This window comes from Microchirus variegatus (genome assembly GCF_963457635.1).
Source record: "Microchirus variegatus genome assembly, chromosome: 4".
In the NCBI taxonomy this organism is placed as follows: Eukaryota; Metazoa; Chordata; class Actinopteri; order Pleuronectiformes; family Soleidae; genus Microchirus; species Microchirus variegatus.
This window is the reverse complement of record NC_139805.1, coordinates 15,511,345-15,530,538: the sequence shown is the minus strand read 5'-3', so window position 1 is coordinate 15,530,538 and position 19,194 is coordinate 15,511,345. Positions and strand designations below refer to the sequence as shown.

General features: G+C 41.8%; 1 protein-coding gene across 2 annotated transcripts in view; it reads right to left on the bottom strand.

Moving 5' to 3' along the window:
- The window catches only part of fbn2b (fibrillin 2b), a gene marked incomplete at its 5' end in the record, with an annotated part of 59,835 nt that extends 58,497 nt beyond the window's left edge, over positions 1 to 1,338 (bottom strand). For both annotated transcript variants that reach the window (XM_083887504.1, XM_083887503.1), the window contains one exon: positions 1,160 to 1,338. In XM_083887504.1, coding sequence (XP_083743630.1) covers positions 1,160 to 1,338 — 179 coding nt within the window. The remainder of the gene's footprint in view (positions 1 to 1,159) is intronic.
- Between the last annotated feature and the right edge of the window lie 17,856 nt (positions 1,339 to 19,194).

Here is a 19,194-nt window from a genome sequence, read left to right as displayed (position 1 = left end):
CACAATCTACAAAGTTTAAGTTTTTTTTTGTCCATCTCTTTCTCTGTTTCATGTCTTTCATCCAATTTCCTCAAGTGCTCTGCTTTCTTTTCGTGTGTGCCTCTCCTGACCTCTGTTATTCCTTCGGCTGTTTTGTCACCTACAGCAATGAAACAAATGCCCCCTTTCATACCCCCCTCGGGTGATACGAATACCTCATTTCCTGTGGCTTGGCACTGGGGGGGGTGAACCATAAGCTGGGACAGATGGGAGAATGATTGGAATAACTGACGCTGACACCGAAAACGGGGCCCCGACAAAACATCTTTTGTTTTGTGGCGAAATATACAGTAAGAACTTTTTTTTTATTATTTGCTACACTGACACACATCCCACACCCAGATCTGGTGTGTTTAGTCAAGTTGGACTGAGAAGGGGGACGGACGGAGGGGGGGGTGGGTCGCAGCTGGTGAGAGGTGATGTGATCCCTGTAGTCCATTTCACTGGATACTCCCCACATACAGGCACTCAAATAAACAACACCTTTAAAAACACACACACACACATGCATGTTCACATGTTACGCACACACACCATTCTCCCCATTGCTTTGCCTCAAGGTGAAACACCAGAGGCGGCGATCACACCCCAGCAGCCCTGAACTATACTTTCTCCAGATTAACTAATACACTCAAGGGAATTTGGGTCATGATTTTTCTCTCATCATTTTTTCGTGAGATGTAAGGGAAGCTGCGTTTTCCCTCTCTTTCCCACGAAAATGTCAGTTTGCTGTAAACACACTGTGGGATTCCAGTGTGGCAAGCTGCCTGTTAAGGTTGAACATGTGCTGTTTTTGTGAAAACAATGTGGTAGTATTCAGCAGCATAATTTGGTATAAGGCGATGTTGGCTTCGGCCCAGAAAGCACAGCAGTAGAAAGAGAGCTGCCAGGAAAGCAACGAGGGGAAAGTCATTTCTTTTTCTTTTTTTTTCAAACCTTCTCCAGATAGAGCAGCGGATATTCTGCGAAACCAAACTTAACGCAACTCAGTGGATACTTCTACGCTGTCATGTGAACAAAATCAGTACCAGACTGTATCGTGCGTTGCTGATTATTTGGCTTTGACAAACACAGTGCCACTCGCACACACAAACACACACACACACTCTCTCATCCTTACCCTCTCAGTGTCTCCTGGCCACGGCGTCGAACCCGCTGCGCCGCTCTCTGGTCCACGGCGCTGGTTAAGCGGCTCGCCTCGAACGGCGCATTTCCAGTTTGATTACATGCCACATTGACCGCCGCAAGACACACCGCCGCCCATCCCAGCAGCATCTGAGCCAGATTCCCTGATCCCATTGGTTCTGTCTGGCTATTCCTCCAAGTGCAGCACCTCTTAGTTACCACTCACTTACTTGACTGTGTGGACCCAGGTTGAACAGGAAGATCTAGACCTGGATCCAGTCCTGGTGTGCACACCAGAGTAGGGGCTGGAGAGAGGATGAGAGGAGATACAAGTTATGGAAGTTATTTTTTTTTTGTTCAGCTCATCTTACACAATGGCTTACAACCTTTTCAGTCCAGCACCTTCAAGTGGTAATTTTACACTATTATTGACTAAAAAAGTCCATGTTTCACGCGTATAGTAGTAGTGGCAAAAAAAGATGAACATTTCAACTAATTATCCAGCACTTTTTGCAACTTATCCATCATTGTAATGCTAGTTCTCCATTGCTTTTAGAAAACTACAAAACTATCTCTGTTTGTTTTCAAGCATTCAACAACTGCAACACATTACTTTAATACAACTGACTGATTTAAGCTAGTGAGTATTCCTCATTTTTTGGATTGGGAATCATTTTATCCAACAGATCAAGTTGATTTTTTACGATTTGTCGTACAAGTCCAACCACCCCTTTTCTAACCTTAAAAACCTTGTTAAACGGATATGCTGTTGGTGGGTATGTTGAAGAAGGAGAAAACAACCAAATACTGTATGTATTGGAAGGAAAATGTCTTTCAAGGACTACACAGACACATATATTTCATATTTATTGTTATTAAAATGCTGCTAATCATAGTTCTAATCATATTAAAGATACATAACAACAGGAGGCTTATAAAAATGTCTAAATGTGAGATTGTTTTTGGCCTGTGAATCACCGCGTGACGAACAACCTCAACACTTACAAACGACAAAACGAGTCCCAAGTTTTAATCTCAGCATTGTCTCCGTTTCAAGCCACCACCCATCAGTTTACCCATCACGCCGTATTATTTCAAGTCGTTTGTAGACATTGTTTGGATTTAAAGGGAGACATGGCGCATAAGTTGGAAATCCCTGCCTTAAACCATGTGCCTAGAGGGAGCCAAAGAGACAGACCAGAGGGAGGACGGTTGAAAGGACAGGGCTAAAAGTTGAGTGAGCATTAAATGGTGATGTAATGGCGATCAATTAGCTCAATATTAGAACAATGAATGCACTTCCAAAAACCTCAAATTAAATTACTTTAAATTTCATTTATTGTACAGTACTGGATTTCTATATCTTATTATTTCACATTTCCTTTACCCCATACAGAGCACACGATAACACAGTCTTACAAGCCTGCCCTGACTTTATTAAACTGGAAAACACCCAGAGTGCAGCTGGACCGCACAGCCAGGAGGTTTATTTTCTCTTCTATACCTCAACATACACCACAGGTCTGAGAGTGAACTGCGGGCCCCTGGTGATATATAACCTGAGCAGATCCAGCCTGCGGCCCTCAACTTATGAGTCCGACCACATTATCACGGCTGACAAAGTAAGAAAAAGAAAAGAAATATGGCCTCCACACATCCCAGTGACTCAGATCAATTTAAATGGATAATGGAAGAGAAAAATGCAGAGACTGGGGAGGAAGAGATGAATGTGAAGAAGCACTGATGTGGAAGTAATTGTACCCAATTTATACATAAATAACATTGTCAAACACAAATGACTATTCAAGTATAAGCTCCATTTATCTCCTATATCACATGTCTATTAAATTACTTTTTTTCTAGACTTTTCTTGGTCCATAAAATGTCAGAATAAATTCCCAAACCTCACGATAGCCAAATATATTCAGTTTTCTGCCATAGAAGTCAATAAACCTCATCATATTCACAGACAGGAAGCTCAAATCAGACAACATTCCATAAACAAATCAATTAATTGACTAATTTACTAATCAATTCGTTTAATTTGATTATTTCTGCCATGAATCTATTGTATTGCTGCATTCTTCCACTTTTCCTTCTCCCTTTTCTCCATTAAACACGACAAAAATAACTGTGGCTGTAGCTGCTGCATGCAACAAGAGAAGTTTGACGGGGGCGGGATCAATGGTGAACAAAAGAAATGCCTGATCAATTATCGAGAGGAGAGCTGTGCTGAGGATTCGTGCTGTCAAAATGAAACAACAGGTTCCTACACAATCAATGAAACACCACAGTGAAGCCAGAGGGCATTTTGTATACATGTACAAGAGTAGTGGGATCTTTAGAGCAATGTCAAACACAATGTTATGAATAAATAAATAAATAAATAAATAAATAAATAAATAAATAAATGTACAGTAGATTTAACCGCACACACATATATAGTACTTACATATACTACAGTAAACACTTGTGTCTGTAGTTTGCTGACAGAGACTAAATGTGGGTATTTTCCAGCACAAACCTCCTCTGTCTGTGTGACACCGCAACTTTATGAATGAAGACAGACGCAACAACGGTGTCTGTCCTCTGAAATACGCGTGACTTTTACAATGAAAAGAAATAGTCGCACTTTTCCCAAACTATGACAACTTCTCCAAGGCGAGAAATCAATCTGTAAAATTAGATTTTTTTCTTTTTTTCCCAACGTATTAGTTTCCCCATTAAAAAAAAGCCGGTTTAAAAATGCAACGATCGCGATTCAAACACTCTTTGCAACAAATGTAGAAAAAAAAGAAAAAGTATCCTCCATCTTTGCGCATCTGAAACTTGCACAACTCCGCATCTATTCCGCAGACGCGCATTCAGGGATAATAAGGTCCCCGTGAAACAACGGGCTTGTAAAACAATAGTCACCCTCAGAGCTATTGATAAGTTGATTGTCAGAGATCACTAATGCACACAATTACCTTGCAACAACTGGAGAGCCTTTGGCGTCGAGGAGCCCAGAGTCGGGAATTTGAGACAGGATATGCGCTCCAGAATGGAATATTTAACTATAGCCTTGTGAGAAAAAGAGAAAAGTTAGGGAATTGCCCTGTTAGGCAGAGGGGAGGGGACACAGAGTGAGGCAGAGACACACAGTGAGAGGGAGAGAGGGGGTAGTAACGGACTGCAGGACAAACCCACATTCCTCAAGACTCCTAGAGTCATTATAAAAGGGGCCAAGCAGCTAAACCTTCACACTGTGGCCAACATATCTTCACTATCTTCCCTCCTTCAGGCCTACCTGAGTGATGACACCAGCGGTGAGTGATCTTTGATGGTTGCTCAGCGGAATTTGCATTAACACCAAGCAGTGGAAAATAAGCCAACAGTGGTAACACAATTAGGAAAATTAACATTATCCATTAAAAGGTGAGGACGTTGTCCTACAGGGCCGACATTCAACAGTTTCTCGTCTTTTTAAAAAAAAAAAAACACACACACACTCAGCAAAGCAAATATTAATCCGTCACAGTGTGTCAAATTTACGCTTGCTGCTATTTACTAATCCAGCTATTTACTGCCTCGGACCACTGTGATTGACACATCCTTGTGCTTTGTTGCCACAAAGTGCTGATAGGAAGTTAGCATTGAGAGAGTTGCCATCTGGGTGGTATATGGGTGAGGACAGCTGAGCACATCTCAGATGTTTCTACCTACTGTGCTGATTTCACCACTCTCGACAGGAACGGCTCAGTGTGGTTCAGCTGGCCTGAGTGACGGTGCTAATGTATCTGTTCACACCCACAAAAATGAATGCAGCTTGTATTCTGACCACAACCAAATCGTTCGTGTCAGCAAATTCAGCATAACAATAAAGACGAAGATTTTATATTACATTTAACAGAGTCTAATGTTTGAGAAGAGAAACATCCAATTGAAACTTGCTGCCTTTACGTCTGATGTCGTGTTTGTTTGTGCTGTTAAAGCATGAATGTGAAGCACATCAGTTTGTGCAGCAGTCGCTGAGCGTCCGTAAACCTCATGGGTGCAGCCCTGTTGGCTCTTGTCACCATGAGCTCTGTTGATGGCTTTGACAACACCAGAGCCATTCCAGTCTACCTCCTCATGATGTCATCCAAGTTGAATTTGTTGTGCTATGAAGAGTCCATCTGTCTGCGGAATGACTGAGTGAAGACAAACAAATTCCAATTTCCCCTTTTAATGACAAATACAGATTAATGCCACCTTCTAATAAGGAAGGTAGCATGGTATTGGTTTGGTTTGGTGATGGTTGTAGTCAATGTGATGTGTGATGTGTCTTGTCTTTGGTCTTTGTCGTCAGCCCACAGCGTATCATGGCTGTGTGTCCAGAGCTTAAGATTCAAAAGCAACACAAAGCAACAAGTGTCAAACTTCCCAACATGGTTGTTTTGTAATCAAAGACATTTGACTCTCCTTAATTTGCTTTGAGATTCGTTCATAGAATCATTTTCCTCGATATGACAGCCAGCTTTCCACCATGTGTATTTTAGTTGAGGTAACAATGCGTCAATGTAACTTCAGGTGTTTTTGACTGAGCTCATCCCCATCTGCATAATTGAGCTACAGTATGTCAGTGTCCGGGCCACACGGTTGGTTTAGTGGTAAGCATCCGGTCAGACCAAGGGCCTTTCTGCATGGAGTTTGCATGTTCTCCTCGTGTGTGCGAGGGTATTCTCCAGCTTCCTCCCACAGTCCAAAAACATGCAATTTGGGGATTAGGTAAATTGGACACTCTGAATTGACCGGAGGTGTGAGAGTAAATGGTTGTTTGCCTCTATGTGGCCCTGTGATGGACTGGCGAGCTGTCCAGGGCTTACCCCATGTATCGTCCTATGTCTGCTTAGATTGGTACCCTCATGTGGATGATAAAATGGTCAAAAATTAATGTCTGTGTCCTTTCCTGATTCTTCTCACTATATGGCAGCTGTCGTGACATCTTTTGTCCCACTTGTACCTGATGTCTGGATTCTTCAGGCCATCACTCAATCCCAGCTCACTATACTATTATTGTTGATGGTCAAACTGATTGTTGACCATCAACCACCACCAGTAAATGTCCAGGTGTTCTGCTGCCCATGCTTTAAAATACTGCAGTACGTACTTTGGTCAAATGGTTTTAAGAACAATCAAAGCAATGGCTTCTCAATGTTCAAGTGGTTCAGTCAGTAATCTGCTCAGTAAAGCTCTAAAAAGAACCCTGAAGAATTATTGTTTGTTTGTCAGAGTGGGCAGGGACAGGATACACACACACACACACACACACACACACACACACACACACACACACACACACACACACACACACACACACACAGAGCTTTTGTAAGGGTCATTTTCATGAGTATTAGGTGGATTTAAAGGTTACCTGGATGTTGTGTTACTCTCCCTGACATTATTCGATGAGCTTACAAAGGGCAAGGCGTTTTCTTGTTGTTCTTCGGCCAGTATTCAAGACAAAGATTAAAAAAGCTGGGTAATTACAACCATGTGCAAAATGCATTTTGTCCTTGCAGAACTTGGGCATGCCTTAAATTTAACAAACTGAGAGGGACTGACTTCCAGAAAAGATGATGTAAAGCCACTTTTAATTATCGAGGGATTTGTTGGACTTTTACTTGAAAGCACGAACATTTCCACATTGTCCTCCGCTGTTAAGCGAGTGTTCAGCATTGTTGCCAATTTGAAACATCAGTTAAAATAACCAGGGCATTTCCCGTTACATCAGAATGAAGAATTCAAACACTGTACCTCTGTCGTGTACGCACACATCAAAGAAACACAGACTTATACTGCCTCGCAGATCATCCTATTGAAAATGGCATTTCATCCTAATGGGGAACATGCTGTAGGACCAGCCTTCAACATGCTGCAGAGTCATGCGGGATGATTTGTGGTGTGGTGCAGAAGCCTTGAAGGAGTCTCATAGGCTCACACTGACACCACCAAAGACAGGGATAGATGGGAACAGAGATTTAGACCCTAAAGGAGTTTCAAGCTCATTGCAAGTGTGTGTGTGTGTGTGTGTGTGTGTGTGTGTGTGTGTTTTCTCTGTCTTTTTTCCTTCTCTCTCTCCCGCAGCAGACCCTCCCTCTCCCCCTCTAAACAGAACCATATTTTGCCAAGCAGTGATCTGGCTACAGAGGAAAAACACACCACTGTCTGTCTGTATGTAACTGTGCTTTCAGAGCCCACAGAAATACTTTTACTAGCTGTCCCTTCCCCTCCTTTCCCTTGCCCCCCCTCTCCTTCCCTTGATCTTTGTATTTTTTTTTTTCACTAAGTACATCTGTATACACATATGACAACACCCACGTAAACACGCCATACGTTGACCTACAGTAAACACACCACAGCGTGAGGCACCAAGTGAAGCTGAGTGTGCTTATGACGTCACACATTTTTCCACTTGTGATCGCTGAACTACAAGAGATTTTTGTTGCTCTGTTTGTTTTTTTTCGTGTTTAGACAATTGCAAACATGACCATGTGTTTTCAAGATAAAAACAAGTTCTATTGTCAGGTTTAATACTTGTTATGCCGTGAAACAAAAAAACGGCCCTGGTCGGACTTGTGGTGACTGTTGTGGTAACGACTTGGGCTCACATTGACAAAAGCAAGCCATTTGTTTTGCACGAACCAGACTAGAATATTATTACATGTGCCAGGCCTGGTGGGGGCAGGAATGTGGGGGATTTGTTGCGCATGTGGGTCCCTCTTGTTGCTCACTTGGTATAATAAGCCAGAAACCAGTTAAGGATTAGCTTGTCCTCATATGAACACATAAGCCAAATTTCCATCAAACGGTACAGTGAAGTTCAGCCCGCCATGGTGTGGTCTGGAATGGTACACCCTAATCTGCCTTGCACTTCCACCGTGGGGTGTGTGGGCCAGATGGTGATATCTGTGTCAGCTACGTAAATAGTGTGATGTCATAGCAGCTTGACACAGGGTGGCTTGCCAATAAATTCCGTCAAGAGGGAAAAACGGGAACGCAGTAAACAAAGGATTACAATGGAGAAAGTCCAGCACTTCACGTTCTGTCTTCTTGGCATGTGGCTGTTAATCACAAGAAGAGGACACGCTTTGTTTGAGAGAAGGCACGCTGCAAAGAAAACGATGTTTTGTGTGTTTTTTCCTATTCTCCCGATTCCCCTAATGTGATGATTGTGTCAACAAATCATCAAACTGTGGTATTTCCAAGTCCACCCTTTAAGAGCTAGATGACTGCTTGGTGCCCTGCACAACTTTTGACAAAGGAAACACAAATAATCGTATAATATAGCTCGTTGGAACTGGGGATATAGTTACACACTTTGATGTTCACATACCCCGGCTAATCTTTATATCCCATGTCTAACTCTGATTCCTTGTGAGCCAAAATGTTACAATCAGCATCTTTATCTGATGGGAAAAGGCTAAGTGTCTCCATGTCTGAACTGTTTGTGTGAGTGATATGGACACAGCAGTGATCTGCACTTTTGTCTGCACTTGTACTTGTGCAGTATTTGACTTTTTAAAGCAGTGCTTGAACTCCACTGACACAGACAGTTAGAACCATGGGGTTTTTCAGGCTGCTGTCTAGTCCTGCCAGCAGAGGCATCATTGAGCCAAATCACTGCCATGACAGCTTCACAGCAGGGAGAGACTAAAGGCCAGAATTAGTCACATCCAACTGCCAATAACAGTGAGCCATTGAACATGTGTCACTGAAGGCAGGACCGGACCTGAGAAGTATATGTTAAAGGACCGCAGTGTGTTTCAATACTACATTTATGTTTTCCATAAAAGGTGCAATCTGATTACAAGGTTTTTGCTTTCTAAAAATGTAATATGATATGAATGACCCAAAAAGAAAAATCTTCAAAATTCATCACCCAGCCACGTGTTTAATCTAAAACAAGAAGAGATCAAAATCATGGATCAAGGATAATTGAACCTCTAATAAGAGATAGCGTTAAGTTAAATAAAGCAATTAAGTAGATCACTGAAGCTTTAAAGCAATAGGCGGATGGAAGGAAGACAACCAGAAACCCTGTTGTTTGTGCATCAGTAACATTTCCCGCTCTCCACACTGACGTCATCCACATGCTGTGTCTTCAGCGTTTAGAGCAGAGAGTATCACGCTCAGGTCATGGGAGCACGGAGGTGTGTGCGCGTACATAGCGTGTGCGCTGTACATCGTTAGGGCGGGGCTGAGGGATTAGCGGTTGGTTTTTGGAGTGTCATCATGGTCTTGGGGTTTGTGGTCGGAGCCTGTGGGGTCAGGGCGGAGTGTGGCTGGGTCTAGAGATGGTCTCAGTTGGAAATCTTGTGGTCAGCTGTTGGGGTTGTTTTTTTTTTTTTTCTCCCTGAGTGAATGAAAATGTGATCAGTGCACCACACACATACAGGGACACAGATAGATAGATAGATAGATAGATAGATAGATAGATAGATAGATAGATAGATAGATAGATAGATAGATAGATAGATAGATAGATAGATAGATAGATAGATAGACAGACAGACAGACAGACAGACAGACAGACAGACAGACAGACAGACAGACATGTCCTCACGTGCAGGGCAATAGAACAACCCTCTGACCTCCTGTTTTTTCCCCCCAGGCTCCTGTTCCAGATTTTCCTTCTATTCAACCCAGTCTCATTTCCTAACCCTCCCTCACCACTCCCCTCCCTATACCTCTTCTTCTTCTTCTTCTTCCATCTTTCTTACCATCATTCTCTTACAAGGCAAAGCATTTCTCGCCTCACCTTACCTGTTGCTGTTTCTGTCTCCTGTTAAAGACCTGGCCGTGTGCAGCTGTGCTGCCCCAGTGATGCAGTGGGAGAGGAATGCAGAACTTCAAAGTATAATGCGAGCGAAGACAAAGAATGGCAGTGTTCGCCGGGGACGAGAATATGTGATCTCATAAAACAGCACACAAACACATCGGTCCTTTCATGCAAGGTTAGACTGCAGAGGATGAGAGGGAGGGAGGAGGGAAGACCTGCCTCACATGTCTCCTGCCTGTTTTGTGGGAACCAGAGGAGGAAGGAGGCGGACTCGTGTACACGTGACGCTGCTCTCCAGTGATAGAGCACATTGTAACGCCGCACAGCTCGTTTGGCCATGGTTTAATGACTGTTAAAACATACAGTGGGGAAGTGGGATGGAGAGAGGTTTATGGCTGAAGTTTGGAAGACTCAGGTTTTAGTGGGCCATGGAGCAAAAGCTTCTGGATGAGAGTTTTGACATTCCGTTACCCTTGTAACTGCAAAAAAGGCAAAGGGCAGGAGAGGCTGCAAAAGAAAGAAAGGAAAAATCAAAAGAGGCAAGGAGAGAAATGTAGCAAGATTCCAAGAGAGCGGAAAGAATCCTCAGACTGCTTGGTAACAGTTTGAGGGGCTAATGGCTTTCAGATGTGTGCAGCGTCTTTTGTATTTTTAAAGGAGCATAAAACATTCTCTCTCAGAGGAATCCAAACAACGTTTGGAATTCACAGACTGAAAATTCACAGCAGCAGTCAGAGCTAAATGTTTATTTCACGATCGCACTGGTTACAAGTATTATGTGTTTTACATTCACAAACGCGCTTTGTGAATGTTTGTTTGTTTTTTAAAATAATCTCTGAGATAAGTTTTCTGTTGTGTTGTTTTCTCTTTGGGAGTGTTGTAATGAGGGAAAGTAAGCCCCCCCCCCCCCCCCCCCCGTTTCCTGTTCAGACCTTGAGCAGGGACTTGGACGAGAGTAGGTCATTTCTTGCTCCAACTGTAAAGTTGAAACTCCAACGAGAGGAGACAGTGGAGTGCAGTCATTTCCACATCCACTCTCAGCTCCAGGCAAATTATGGCTAGATTGTGGCAGACCAGTGGCTGAATTATCAGATATTTTACTGTCACTTCAGTAATTTATTTAAAAAATTGATTTTGTCCTACAAATGTGTGGTATTTAAGTCAAAAGCAATTCAATATTTGCCTAAAAATGTTGCACTACGAGTTAAAAGACAGATTTTAACTCATTGAAACAGAGGCTGTGATATTATTTATATGGGATTAAATCTCCACAGTAATTATTCAAGAGAAAGTACATTTAAAAAGACACAGGATTACTTTTTATCTCAAATCTTTAGTATATTCCCTGAACAGTAAAGTAACAGTAACAGTAAAGACCTCATACACTGACCACATAACCACTTTTTACCAGTCCAGCATATTCAATGAGTCAAAGCCAAAAAAAATGTATATTATTTATGGTTTTGCAAAATTAAATGTATTCAGTTCACTACACAGAATGAACCACATATTTATATCTTTTCCTGCTGTTACAAGACTCGTTACTGCATCGGGACAACGTATAACCTACTTCACTGTAATCCTTTTCAATAACTAAGCTCATTTAATAATACCCACCAAGAATTTTCCCCTAAGTCTCGCCTCTGCGTTGAGTTTGAGGCTGCCCCTACTGAGGTGTGGTCCTCTACAATGATTTACACCGCTGAGAATAAAAGGAAAAGGGTGAAAAATGATTTCACTGGCTGTTGAATGGGGGGGGGGGGATGGGCAGAATGGCGTCCGGATTTTGGAACAATCTGTCATCCAGAAAGTATAACAACTTTGATATGTCTTTCCTCCCCTCTGCGCTTTAGCATACCATAAACTTTTCATCTCTGTTTCAGGGAAACCATACTTTTGGACGATGTACTGTATTTAGCATGGTCTCATGGTGTAAATGACTTACATTTCTGTTTTCACTTTAAAAAGTCAAGCCTTAATTATTGAGGAGTCTGTAAGACTTTAAGAAAGCATATATTGTCCAGTAATGTGTTCTCTCGTGACTTAACGTCACCCTGTCTATAACAAGGTCTAGGATTTCACAGTGTAGCTTTTGGCTCAAGTTTATTCTAAACCACTCAAACCTTGAGCCCTGGTTCTTCATGACCTCAGCTGAGGGTGCTACTAAGATGACACACATTCAAGAGGAAACCGCTATAATACACCTTTAACATTATATGTCGTCAACTTTTTTTTTTTTTGCTATTTTGTGATTAAAAGCTTTTAGACATTTGATTTATGAAATTTACAAAATGTATGGCCTAGAAATCCTGGTTAAACTTGTTCCATTCAAATACAAATTGTTCTTCAGATTACATTGTAACATCTGCAAAATCTTCAGGTCGAGAAAAACGTACTAATGCCCAGCACTGTAAAGTGTTTGTATTACATTTGGGTGAGTTACTGTAAAGGAGTTTTGGGAGGCATCCAAATTGTTTGTGCGTCACAACACAGACAGACAAATTCCAGTTGATCCTCAGCTACGTAGGAAGTGCAAATGGCTTGTTTAGATCGTAATTGAAACAGTGAAGCATAAAACCAATTCTGGACATAAATCTACATGTGTGCTTCTCACTTGCAAGATACATAGTTTGAGTGCATGGATCCAAAGGCACAGTTAACACGTCTGAGGTTATACTATGAGGGGCCGTGTAGGCCATAATTCCTTTTTTACCTCTCAAATACACAATTTTACCTCACACATACACAATTTTACCTCTCACATACACAATTTTACCTCACTCATACACAGTTTTACCTCTCACATACACAATTTTACCTCACACATGCACAATTTTACCTCTCACACACAATTTTACCTCTCACATAAAATTTTCTTTACCTCTTGCATTACATTTTTTACATGTGAGAGGTAAAACAGTTGTATGTGAAAGGTAAAATTGTGAATGTGAGAGGCAAAATTGTGTATGTGAGAGGTAAAATTGTGTATGTGCAAAGTAAAAGAGAGTATGTGAGAGGTAAAATTGTGAATGTGTGAGGTAAAATTGTGTATGTAAGAGGTAAAAAAAAAAATTATTATCGCCTACACGGCCCGTCATAGTATACAGCTGTGTGCACAGATTTCTAAACCCAGAGCCTCCACTTTTACACTTGGATCTCTGCCTCCAGCAGGAGAATCTGTACTTGCCTCCTCCTCTGGTAGATTTCTGACACAGGTAATGTGTCTGTTGTTGCCAATAACTGCTCTTGAGAGAGATGCAAGCGCTGCACTACTTGGACGAATCTTCGTCCGTCTGCAGAACAGATGAAGATAGCTATGAGGTTTTCGGGCACCAAAGCCAAAGGATTGAACCTAGTATGATTTCCTTCAAGCACAGTTTCGACCACATTCTCCTTGTTTGTGTCATTCCAATCCGCTGAGCCAATTTACAATAAGTCAAAAGAGCATGAACATGATGTTCACCTCCCTTTACCTTAAAACACGCCACATGACATCTGTGAGTCCACCTGTAAGTAAGCGTGTGTATCTGCATGTTTATGCGTGTCATGTTGTTTTCAGTGTATGGGATTGGAAAATACCTTTTTATGAGTGTAAAACTCTAGCAAAGGCAGTGAACTTGGGACAAATAGAACAACAGGACATCCCGTTATAGCTGCCCGTCTGCTGTTGTAATACGATCATTAGAGGTTTGGACAACAGATGCTAAGATACCTGGAACCTCCTCCTTGCCTACCTGTCTATCAGCATTCCTTTCACCTATCATCCATCCCTTTGGTCCTTCCTGCTGTTGTCTTACGTCTTGTCTTGTTGCAGCTGTTTTTCCAGGGAATCACAGAGGTGAGGGTGAGAAAAAAATCAGGGGAGGAGCCAGTGAGTGATGTATGCGTGCAGAAACGACAACAAAAACAATAAGGAGAAAACATCTTTGTTCATCTTCTACTGCTTTACCCTTCACATGACGGTCGCTTGGGGCCGCTGGTAGGAGAAAATATGTAACGAAATTAACTATTTAAAGAAATGATCACTGTCTGGGTGTGCTAATGTCTAACAAAACAAACGTATGAGCACTTGAAGTCGTGTCCTTCAATGCAAACAGATGCTGTTGTTTCCTGTGACTATCAGTGACACGTTTGTTTAGGGTCAAACCTCAGTTGCGTGTCTTACAGCAGTAGAGGCTCGTATCAATGGACCACCCAGGAGTTTTACACAAACCAACAAAAGGAAAGAGGGGGGGGGGGGGGGGGTGTTTAGTCTGGAAGCACATAACAGAGCATATGTAGTGACAAGTGAGGAGATCTAAAGAGATGATGAGTTAATTTTCACGCTGTGAAACTGTGAACATATACAAATGGTCCCATCAAGGCTTGCGTGATCATAATCACGGCCACAGAGGATTTTCTGAAGGTCAGTTTGGACTCAAAGTATCCGGTGTTCAACTGTGATTGACACGAATAAGAGTTTGCAGAGAAGATCAACCCATTTTTATGCAAAGCTATGATGGCTTCATATTTAACAGACACGTATCACAGTGTCATTGATCTTAGAACTGAATTCTAACTGTATACATCCCTAAATGTCTGTTTGATGAAGCTTTTAATCATTTACTTCTACAAGATAAAACTTCGATTTCGGAGATTACAAATAAGGCTTCAGATTGCTGCTTTAAACCTTTAATTCCTGCTTTCAGTCAGACTCCTGTTTGCTTTACTAGCTCATTGTTGCCGTTGCCTCCATCTGTCTTGATATAAAACAAATCACTTCCTGTGTGCAGCGAGGGAACGTAGCCGTTTGACAGGAGATCTAAACACCACTTTAATGAGAAACACATAAGAGAGTTACTGTATGTGAAGCTGATACTGGGCTTATTCAGCATTGTGTGAAGAATGGTTTTAGTGCAACAGGCATTTGTTTATATTAAAAAATAACACAGTACAGTTTTTAAATGATAAGGCAGTATGAAAAAACTCTGTATCAAAGTAGGTTGCACACACAATCTACAACATGTGTCTGTTTGACATTGACAAGTGCAATGCTGCAACGCTCACCCCATTGGAGCACACACACACACACACATGCCGAGAAAGCAATCGTGTAGGTTTACAGACAGACAGAGACCTTGGAGTGGGAGGGGGGGTTTTCTCTGGGATGAAAGGCGGTGCTATAGCAGTCCAGCTGTTTGCTCTGCCAGCCCAACACCAAAGAAAGACACTAGGACTGAAAGAATCAATATTTGCTCCGGTGTGTGAGTGGCTGAGTTGGTGATAGACTCAGTGAACTCTCACTTAGAAGAGCCTGTGTGAGGTCACAGAGTTAGTTGCCAGTTCATTATTTTGTGGTTCTCTAGTTACTGTCCTAAATCCATCTCCAAAAACTGTGATAATCACTTAAAAATGCCACCCGATACTGAGCATACTTGGACGTTAATTTCCTTCTGTGTGCTGTACAGGAAAATAGCTGAGATGTGACTGGGGAGTTGTGTGGTCTCACTGAGGAAGTGAGCGTAAGCCTTTCTGCAGCGTGGTCTCAGCATCTGGTCCTAGTTGGAGGCTCGTGGTTTGATTGCGCTCTGCATAGTTTGAAAGCTGCTGCATCAGTGCAGCGAAACTTGGTCAGCATACCTTACATTAAAAGGCACATCATAGATACTGCACAGGGACTGTCTGCAAACAGCAGAAAGTCTCCTTTTGAGTCTCTAACATTGGTCAAATCGGAGAGAAACCTCTTATTGCTCTTATTTCATTTCCTTGCCGTGCACATGGACTTGATGAGGACACACACTGTATATTTGAATGTGTCTGACTGAGGAAGAGGAAAACCTCTGTGTAAGAGTGAGTAAGGATTGTGGCTTTGTTTTAAATGGTGAAGAATTAAAATAGGAGTGAGGTCATAGTAGAATATGTTGAAGGTCAGGGGTGACAGTATCGGTAATATGCGCATGCACAATCACTATAATCTAAGGAGTAGTTTGAGGAATGCGACTCCCACTGTCCCGCTCTCTCCCCAGCCTGTCCATCTCCATTATGGTCATTCCCACATACTGGTCATGTGATTTACAGCCACGGGCCCCAAACTCCATTGATATAGGGCAAATTCCTAGCCAGGATCAGCCATGTTTCATACACACAGCAGGGGTGAGGAGCTTGGACGTGAGGAGGGATGGAGACGAAGGGAAAGGGGAGAGGAATCGAGACGCTGGAACTGGAGCAAACAAAGGAAAAGGACAGGGAATTATCCAGATTTTTTTTTAATTATGCTGTTTGAATGGAGTTTAACAAAGTAAGACAAGTGACAACAATCAAAGATGTTAAAAGAGTAAAAACAGGTGCCATGTCAGAAAGAGACAGGGCACACACAAAAAAACACACTGGTGTCATTTTCAAGTCCACGGTTTTCTCTGAGAGGTGTGAGGTTTTACAGTGTTTAAAATCTCCAGAGTCTTGTTGACATAAGACCTCAGCACAGATTGCCGGCCAGTTCATGGAACAAGGGCTGCACTAAACACCTCCGCTGTATACGGCGCTGGTGATTAGATTGAAATATAACATATGTCGTCCATGTTTGCCGTTTGGCTTTTAACCTGCGGTGGCTTATTGTTGAGTGTTGACCACGAGAAGCAACACCAAACACTTTTACAACACGTCATCGTGAACACGTCATCGCTAGTTTTTACATCAGACAACAGATCAATAAGGCAAGGGCTTGAAAAAAGAGTAAATATTTACGCGGGCATAGCGAATGGAAAGCACGAGTAGGCCCACCCTCTTGCTCAAATGTAGCAGGGTCATGAAAACAATGTCGCAGGATTGTAACAGCTACAACACATTCCTGGCTGTCGTTGCTGATGCGAGATAAGAATGCAGCTGTGGAGTGACCGTTCCTCTCATTGTGCACAAGCTATTGTAAAAAAAAAAGTGTAAATGTAAAATGTAAACGTTTGTTTTTTTTCTCTCGAATATGCAAGTATGTATGCAAATGCAAATGCATAAGATAACAAAGACATTTCAGACAAAAACAATCAGACATTATGCAAGCAAAATGTACAGGACACATGAATAAAGTTGCAAACTTGAAAAGGAGTGAGAAGAAGTATAACTTATTAGCTCCCACTAAAAATTATTACATGACAGAAAGAGCCTGCTTCCTCTCAATTACTGCTTATTTGTCAAGTAAATGTGTAACATATTAAGCCCTATACCACCTGGTAACTTCATGTCTACATTAACTAAGAATGATATCTTTATATTTCCTTTTAATCAGTTTCAAACAAAAAAACAACACAGTCTTTAGCTTTGGGTTTGTGACTCATGCGATAAAGTTAGAGTAGTTGTATGTTAGTAATCCAACCACTTCAAACACAGACGGTCGAATAAGCAGTGGGAGGATGAATCAAAGCAGCAACTGGAGATCAGAGGTGGCAATAAAGTCATAGGTCCACTGTGAGAATGTTGACAACAGCTAATGAGAGGAAGATAAAGTTAACGTCGAAGCTGCAGTGCATGACTTTTTAACTTCTGCAAGAGGTATATGTTTTCGACCATAACTCATGAAGTCGCGTACAGATTTGGATGAGATTTTTAGGAAATGTCTGCAATGGGAACCAGGAACAAGTGGTTAAATTTGGGCGTGATCCGTAGATGCTATCTCTATTTTTATCACTATTTTGTGGGGGGGGGCCTGAGCTGCCTTGGCGGAGGTCTGCGCTCTCCGAGTGCTTTTCTAGTTTTATGTTGTTGTTGATGATGTTATTATTCTTCCCAACCTACTGTAACATTATTTGTATGCTACGGAGCCCCAGACATGTGTGTGCACGAAATATTAATACTATTAATATCACTCCCATGAAATACCTTGAGCAAAAAAGCAAAAAACAATGCACAGAAATGGTGTGATTGAGTTTTATTTAAAACAAAAATTTATTACACAAATTAAAATTTTTGACTTATTTCATGGCTACAAATTAATATTTCATGCGCACGTTATACTTTTACTTTTATGGCCACCAATTAGAGTTTTTTCCCACCATGTCAGGTCTGGGGCTCCTAAAAACAGACTCTATCAAGTATTGCTATCTACAGTACAATGACTGACCTTTGACCTGTGTGTGTGTGTGTGTGTGTGTGTGTGTGTGTGTGTGTGTGTGTGTGTGTGTGTGTGTGTGTGTGTGTGTGTGTGTGTGTGTGTGTGTGTGTGTGTGTGTGTGTGTGTGTGTGTGTGTGTGTGTGTGTGTGTACAACAGCAGTGCAGTTAATGTTGCCAGGGCGACATGAGATCTAACAAATACTGAGAAACCCAGAGAGAGTCAAAGGCTTAATCAACACACGCTGAACTCATATAACAATGTCGTTTGAATGTAGCAGACGTTTGTCTAGATTTAAAAGTTACACATGACAGCGTTAACTATAGGTGATGATACTGATAATAAAACGGACCAGTGTTTAGGTGACTGGAATGCTCTTTCACTGGCCTACAAATACTTCTTCTCCCTCCACAGAACCCAAACCTGTCCTTTTCCCCCCAACCTCACCCCCGACGTCATCCTCATGGAAGGAAGTTCACCAAACGTGATGAAGAGAGTCACACTTGGTGGTACGATAATGATCATCATTACCGAAATCATGATGAAAGAAGTGTCCTTGTTAGCAATTCAATGATGTCACAGGAAGACAATGAGAAGCTGAGGTGAAGAGAGGCAGATGTGCACGTCTCGACCTGTAAAAGACTGAGGGCAGCTGTGATGAAGGTGCAGGACACAGCCAACAAAGGTGCAGTGAAGAAAGTTTCATTTTTAAATATTTATCCCATGGCATTAGTATGATGTCTGTTGGCTATTTGAAGACATGTTTGAAGAATGTCTGGTGAAAAGGTGGAAGTATCTGTGAGAGCACTGGACACTGCCTGAGAATGTGAACACGTTTTTATATTTAGACACAGACAAAATAGCCAGCAAAATCATGTTCATTAGGGATTTAGAGCTAAGAGGAACAGTGTGTGCGAATGTGAAATCATAAACAGTGATGTTTTGCTTTAGAGACTTGGGATTGTTTGTCTTGTTTTATAATTTTATTGTGGCTGTTCTTAACAATCGGAGGAGCACACAGGAATTGGTATCGAATAATTATGCTAATATATTCATTATTTCTTAAAGAAAACAGATCCCGTGGAAAGATCTAAACCAGGAGTGATCTGGTCCTGATAGTCATTACTTCGTGCCACTGTCGTCTCAAAT